Source organism: Glossina fuscipes, unplaced genomic scaffold, assembly GCF_014805625.2.
Source record: "Glossina fuscipes isolate IAEA_lab_2018 unplaced genomic scaffold, Yale_Gfus_2 183, whole genome shotgun sequence".
NCBI classification, from domain to species: domain Eukaryota; kingdom Metazoa; phylum Arthropoda; class Insecta; order Diptera; family Glossinidae; genus Glossina; species Glossina fuscipes.
The window spans coordinates 1,204,516-1,212,517 of NW_023998526.1; the positions used below are offsets into that span (position 1 = coordinate 1,204,516).

The window sequence follows — 8,002 nt, forward strand, 5'->3', positions numbered from 1 at the left end:
CAATATATTTAACAAATTCCTTCATTTTATATAAATGATATCGCATCAAACAAATTATACCTCAATTGCACCAGTTGCCAATTAAAAGAAACCACACTTTCATGTGCGGTGTAAATATTTTCATACTTTTGATACTCCTTTTTATTTCGCAAAACAACAAAGTAATTTTTAACCACTATATTTAAAAGCTATCAAAAAGAAATCTGACGGATGTTTCTTAATATATGGTGATGCATATTAAGCATTGCACCTTTATAACAAATTTAAATATTATACCTTCCCAGTTTTATTTACTGCATTTCCTTCTTTTCAGGTGATTTTCGTTTCTGAGTGTTCGCCGCCTCATTCTGATTATATGTACGGTAAACAAGGCTTACTTCAAGGTCTCGTACCCAGAGCTTTTCTAGAAATTCTCGACGAAAAGTAAAGTTAAATAAAAAGTAGGCGTGTTGATTAAAAGAATCGTAAAAGTTTCTAAAACACCAAACAAAAATTCAATTAACAAAAATTGCTTGTTCATATTAAAATTATTATAGCTAGTAATAAATATGTTATTATATATGTAATTCGAATTTTCAAATTTTGAATTAACAAAGTAACTTATGTGTGCATAAGTTTCCCACACTATCAATAATCTCATAGTTTAATCTTTTCTAAGAATCGTTATGAGTTTAAAGCAGGAGACTAATTTTGAACCAGTACACTATTACTTACGTTAATAACAACTACTACGCTGACAATGCAGTAACAATCGTTATTTTGTATATATTACCTCTTAATTATAGGCCACATTACGAAATTGACGTTATGTATTTTAGACTTTTATTGAGCTCCTCTGTCGTCTAGTGTCATTCTATCTTTTGTCGTCTAGTATCATTCATGTGCAAAGGCGATAACGCACCTATTTACAGGAGCGGGCACAGATAATATAATTCTAAACACAGCTGAAACCTTTTCTTACTGTTGCCAAGACAATATAAGGGAGAGAAAGTAAAAAGAAAATTTGTGAGTATACGTCTGCGTAAAAATTAGTGTTAGTTTACAAACGAGAAATCAATAAATATCAAATATAGTAAAAGCTCTTTATTCGCGGGTGTATATGTGCCGCGAATACAGAAACCGTAAATACGGAATGGTAATTGGATACCTATTGGAATTCTTTTATTATTATGTATGTACTTATTAGATCCGCTAACAAAGAAATTTATAGCCGCGAATATAGGAATTTTTTAATTTTTTTTTAATCCGCGAATAGTGTAAACGCCTACAAGATAACATATTTGTAACAAAACGTTAGTGTACTTGCCATATAAGAATGTCCCTTTCGAGAGGTAATAACAGCAATAATAACTTCGTCTTTCAAAATTGTTATAAACTAATAACACATTATTATTGTAACTTTTTAGATTAATGAATTAAATTCTTAGACTAAAAAGAAAATAAAGATCGCTAACCACATAAATTATCGGCTCTCTAAAATAAAAACTAATAAAATAAAAAATTATTATCTTTCATGATTTATTAATACGTGTTAACTAAGATTTCGTAAACAAATGGGCATAAGGATTTAAACACCTTATACTTTAATACAGCATTATTCTATTCAAAAGAAATTGAATGCTATTAAAGTTACTAGTGTGCTCGCCTTTGTAAAGTAGAATTTTCGAAATTCTAATAAACTATAGCAGAAAACAATTATCAAATATTAATCCTTATTTAACTTTGCAAAATTGCTTGTATAAAATAAAGTATAGTGTTTAGTAACAGACGTTCTTTACAATTGGATAGTTCTTGAATATTTAATAATATTGCACCTAAAATAACAGTAAGATTGAGGATATAAATAGAAAGACTCGTGAACTAGAAAAAAAAAAAAAACAAAATACAAAGGAAATACATACGAGCAGTCGTACTCTGGCAATATTCTTTGTCAATTGTTACAATAGCTTGCTTGTTTATGATCGTTTCTTTTACTTTTTTTTAATTTGATATTTTAAAGCAAAAGTGACAATAAAATTTGTAACGTTTGCCGGTACGGGTTATTTAAACTTTTCCCCGGCCTAACTCAGTGTACATCACACATTAAATTAAAAGGTAAAAAGGCTACACAAGAGCCATTACTATATACTGGGCACCATCTCGCCTAATACAATTATTTGTATATCGGTTCTTCAAAATAAGTTGTTACGCAGGAAGTGGTGGAAGTGTAAGACAGGTAAGCTTGGATCGATTGAGAAAGTGATTCTGAACCGCGATACGTCTATCTAAAGTTCTTCTCGTTGCTGCATACGTGCGCAAAAATTTAATACGTCCTTGCCCCAAAAGCGGTATAGAATATAAAAAAAGAATAATTGAACGGATTCCATCCGTTGTTTGTGAGGTATCGTGTTGACGGAAAACTGATCTCCAATGCACACACTAATATTACCGTTAATAAGATAAAGAGTAAATTGGTCTTCATCAAGCGTAGGGCCAAAGAGTCTCCTGATCCTTACGATTGCGCTGGGAAAAATTACATATTTTGACACTTCCGCTATATCAATACTTCTGAATTATTTGAAATAAGCTATAAAGATTCTTGTTAAAACCTATAAAAATAAAGATTCTTACTACGGATTATAAATATATACGCCTTTTCGTTGGAGAAATTCTGATTACGGTGCTAAACAATTAAACATTCTGTTTGATCGAGATATGGCGCTTTCTAAATCCTCGACATTGTTCGGGACGAACAAGATTAAGTGGAGGGCAATGTTACGAAAGTCCCAAATCGGGTTCATTCCAACTAATTGATTTTCCCAGAAAATAAATTCACTAAAGAGTGAGAAACTAAGTGCACGTAAACAAAATAATTGCGGAAGGCAGAGTCAGTCGAAAGAGAAAATTTGGGTCGAGAAAAGGATAGTATTGCCGAAATAGATTATAAATAATCCTACTCTTAAGGAAATTGATTGTAAATAAAAGAATCTTGAAGTGAAAACGTGCAAGTATATTACTCTTAAAAAGAAAAACTCCGATCTAGAGATACGAACTGTGTGCAGAAAAGAATTTCGAAGAACGTTGTTCATGCATAAATATCCATATATATGTATGGTTCATGTTTTCATTTTATTTTTGACTCTTTTATAGTTGCATGTTTTGTTTATGTTCTTGTGATAGGTCTGTTTTTGTTCGTTGTGTGTATATGCATGTGTACATACCGATCATGCTTTCACCTTTTGCCCGTTCATTCTACTATTTTCCTTTGTTTGTTTACGTATTAGAATAGACCGTAAATAGCGACAAATGATATTGTTTTTGTATGTCAGCAAATTTTGACGATATCATCCGCTGCTGACATGAATAAACAATTCATTATGACCATTGTTCTCATGCCTTGATATATGAAACATACATAGTATGTAAGACAGCCATTTTAGCATAAGCAGCTCTTTTTTAGTTAATTAACAGACGAAATTATCACTTCGAATCATACTGACCTCTTTAATTCGTTACCACTTAGTTCTTGTTAAGGTGCCTCAACGTCCTATTTGAAAATTTCTCAGCGATACTCGCTAGCCAAACATTGGTGATTTACTTGTTAACTGAACTTCCTCTCTCACTTTCGTTTCATCGTTTTGGATAGACCTTAATTCCATAACTAAAATGATAAACTTTGGCAAGCTTGTGGTCCAGCAAGAGGAGTAAAATCTCAACATCCAGCAAAGTGTTTTCAATTATAAAACGGCTCCCAAGCGGCGGAAGGAATTCCTTCTGAGGAAGCAGAAATCAGCTGGACAAACAAAAGCGAAGGCATCCCCAACTGAAGGAAGATCACCATTATCACTCGCTTCAAATCAAGATCACAGTTTTAATTCTATATCACGTAGTTCTAATTAAAAGATCTGAACGCTATTTCATTGATTAAAAAATCCTGAACAGTCACTACAAGTTTATGTCTTTGTGTTACCCGCTAGCCAGAGGATTAAAACAACACCTTATCATTAGGGAGTAAGGAAGGGTTTTAGAGTTTATAAATTAGTTCGTAATGGTACTCCTCAACGATGGCTTTCGATCTTAAGACTTTCGTGGCTGTGTCGTGAACGTAGTTTCTTAATTTCTTTAATGCCTTGAATGCAAACATTTCTTTCTCATTTGCGGCAAAGTGTCCTTCATTGTTTTTAAGTCCTTCGAAAATGGTATACTGTGTTGTGACGACAAATTTAAATTTAATGATGGAGTTTTTGAGATTCTGTGTTTATCCGCTCTTAAGGCAATGGTTAACGGTTTCGCTACATTTTAAATAATATAATAATGGTTTATGGTGTAAGGAAGCGTTTTTGCTTCCTTACGGAATACAAGTCCGTCCGTCTAAAACATTTACCCACAGCGAACAACCTGTCAGCCTGATCTGTCCGTGCACGTCTTTTGTCACCAGCGCATGAAGAACCTCCTCCAGCAAAATATATATACAACGGCATAAGTGCAAAATAGGTATAAGATCGCTAAAATGAACAAAACATGCATGAAATGGCTCCAAGGCATAGAATATGTAACACAGGCACGAGAAAAATAGGTATAAGATCGTTAGAATGAATAAAACTTGTATGAAACGGCTCATAGGCATAGAACATGTAAAATCGTATAACACAGGCACAAGTCGAACGTAGGTATAAAATCATATGAAATATGTAAAATATATAAACACCCGCACAAGTATAAAAATACCTTAAATCATAGAAGCACACAGGAGAAACGCATACATACTAGGCATTACTATACAAACGCCGTTAGGTCATATAAGCACGTAGAAACCCTTATGCTTCACAATGCATAAGCACACACGCTCATGCAAACGCATATACCAAAGAATCACATATAAGACTGTCTATTACTGTTAGGCTACAGCAACATGCAGAAATCTGTATACGTTAAACTGCATAAGCACAGGCTGTAGAAACGCGTACATATCATGCATTACTGTATAAACCCCGTTAGGGTATATAATCAGGTAGAAACGCTTATGGTCTACAATGAATACACGATCAGGCAAAACGTATAGACGATAGAATCACACATAGCAATGCATACCAATATACAGATACTCGTACGCGCAAAGAGTACAAACACACACATAATATTACACAAAATGTAAACGCCGTCAGGCCATATAAAACCTTTAACATGTATAGGCACATGAGATCAAAAAAAAGAAGAAATGAAAAGAAAAAAGAGAAGAAAAACAAAAAGCGCATAAAACTGTAGAAGCAATGTATAAGCGCCGTTAGGCCAAGCTAACGTATACACAGGTATAAACATTTATGTTTAAAATGTAGAGAGATCACACATGCCAATTATGTATAAGCTCACATGTATAAACATGTATAAACACAGAGAAACAGAAAATACATTTATTCTACCTAAATATAAAACCATAGAAACGTACGCGAAGTATTGTACACCTAGGATGAGAAGTATAAAGAAAGAAGAAGAGCCATGTTGAAGAACCAGATAAGCAAACATAGCAATAAGGTAGACGTTAGTTAGCCGTAATCTACATATAAGTATGTCGTGCAAGTCGTAATTAACGTTGCGACAGCTACCAACCTAAATTAAGGATACCGCAATACACATGTAAATGCACACAGCCGACAGGTTGCAATGGAACAAGCGAGCGCGACTCCCGCTATAAAAGTGCGACTTATCACACAGAATCTTTCAATTTGGTGCCATAGCTGCCTGAGGTAAGTGTAAGCGGACTACCTGACTCACTGACTTTTATTAGTAGTTTGTAGTGACTTACGGATAGGGGATGTGACGGTTAGTATTAATCGCCATCCCTGAACAACAGATAGGACAGTGGCTTACGGATATGGGATGTGACGGTTAGTATTAATCGCCATCCCTGAACAACAAAAGGTACAGTGACTTACGGACACGGGATGTGCCGGTTAGTATTAATCGCCATCCCTGAACAACAAATAGTACAGTGACTTGCGGATAGGGGATGTGACGGTTAGTATTAATCGCCATCCCTGAATGACCAAGCAATACCCCCTTCGCCTGACCTGAGTTAACCAGAGACAGTGAGGGACAGGCTAGCGCACCAGAGAGCCAAGGCAGCTACGGCACTGGCAACGTTTCTGTTTCTTTTTCTGTAGCGCTCCGCGGTAATCCAAAGGACAAATAACAATAGGTAACTCTCTCTCACGTATAAGCCACACCAGCAGTCGAGTCGCCTCGCTGGTTCCTTTTCCCCGCCAACCTCTACACATCGCTGCACTCCTGTGAATACGTAATAAAGACATTAAACATCAGTACGGAAGGTCCAGTAAATTTCATTTCAAATAACTATTCTTGCACCAAACCTTGGAGTGGCTGAGTTATACCCCGCCCAAGAAAACCCGTTACAATGGATGTACGACAGTAACGTTCTTAACGTATTGGATACTGGAAATTTTGGGATTATTTCTATTTATTTCGGACTTTTTTTTTCCCATTATCAGATAAATAAAAAATCCTAGATATTGCTTTCCTCTTTTGAAGAATTCGCATTAATTTATTTGTAGTTTGACGGTTGCTGCATCCAATGTATCAAATATTTTTTTAAATCTTCAGCGTGGGTATATTAGTATTCGCTTAATACAATTATATCGTCTATGTAGACGAAACATGTAACACCGACGCGCTCTCCAAGAATTTCCAATGGTGTTTGGAAGCTTGGTATAGAGTTCTTCAATTCAAATTCGCTATTGTTTACTGAGAAAGAAATCATTTAATTTCTTTGAGTCTATGCCAACTGGAGAATGACATTAAAGGCCTAATTATTCCATACATTTTTCTTTTTCGTCTTGTTTCACCAGTTCGTCTGTTTTTTCCCATATATTGCTTCTTGCCTCTCTGATTCTTAGTCGTTTTTTTCTATTTTTCGTTGGCTTACCTTAAATTTTTTGTGTTGTCTAATTAATTATTTTTAAAACTTTTTTCCTTATTATTTTTTATTTATTTTGTTGGTTTGTTTTATTTTTTCTATACTAAATACTCTATGAGACTCCAAGAGACGTTGCGGGAGCCAGAACCTTGGTTGTGGTCGGCTTCGCCTTGTAATTCGTGTTACGGGATTTTGACTAACACGTTTTGTCCCATTTTTTTATTAGTACATTTGCGACCTTTTTTGTCTAGTAAATAAGTGCATTTTATTATTTTAGTGCAAAAGTGTACCTTATTGGATTTAGTTAACGTTGGCGCGTCGTCAAAAGGAGACCTCATCTTTCAATATCAAAACTGAATTTTGATTTTCGCGTTCTATGGCAATGTGTTACGGATTTTTAGTATGCTGAAAATGATTGCGGAATTTTTATCTGTTACCTATTATATAGTTGCACATGAAATTCAGCTAAGATAGATTAATAACCGAATTAAGTCGACGTTTAGAAATAAATCTTATGCTAAGTATTATTAATAACTGTTAAAAACTGTAAAGAAATATGAAAGGGACAAAATTCGCGTCTAAATAAACAAGAGAAAAGCAAATAATCCATGCATCTATTGTGTAGGCACACCAGCGTACGGTCTAAGTCCGAATCGGGAATGGACCCCCAAACCGTTGCAAACACGCAAAAGCGTGGCAATCGATAATAGTGAAAAAATTCAGTTCGATTTTCGAAGAAGATATCAAGATTAGCAGTTAATTTAGATTCGACGTAGGCAAACAACGCGGTTAAAGAGAGATGATTGCAAAGAATTTAAAGAATTTAATATTAAGATTAAATTAGAAATATCATTTAGATTTTTGCAAAGGAATTGTAACGGGTTGAAAAGCTCGTGGGCATATTTATATTGACTGAGTTTTATAAAGATAAAGTTCCCAGATGAACGGATCGGAACATTAAAGTTTATCACACCAAATAATTTCAGCGGATCGGTAGTAGCGCTTATTAACTCAATTAAGAAAAAAACAATGAGGATGTATGTATTGTAAGGAAGCGATTTTGCTTCCTTACGAAATACAAGTCCGTCCGCC

The 8,002-nt window shown here is 34.6% G+C and overlaps 1 protein-coding gene across 2 annotated transcripts in view; it reads left to right on the forward strand.

Moving 5' to 3' along the window:
* LOC119641855 (endophilin-B1) overlaps positions 1-1,114 on the forward strand; it is a 93,958-nt gene extending 92,844 nt beyond the window's left edge. Inside the window, exon 8 of one of the 2 annotated variants that reach the window (XR_005247900.1) lies at positions 314-396. Coding sequence is in view for 1 of the 2 variants with exons in the window: in XM_038040732.1 (XP_037896660.1) it covers positions 314-427 (114 nt within the window). In the remaining variant the exon portion in view is untranslated. Of the gene's footprint in view, positions 1-313 lie in introns of both variants that reach the window. The other variant, XM_038040732.1, reaches the window with a different exon arrangement.
* Positions 1,115-8,002: the final 6,888 nt, after the last annotated feature.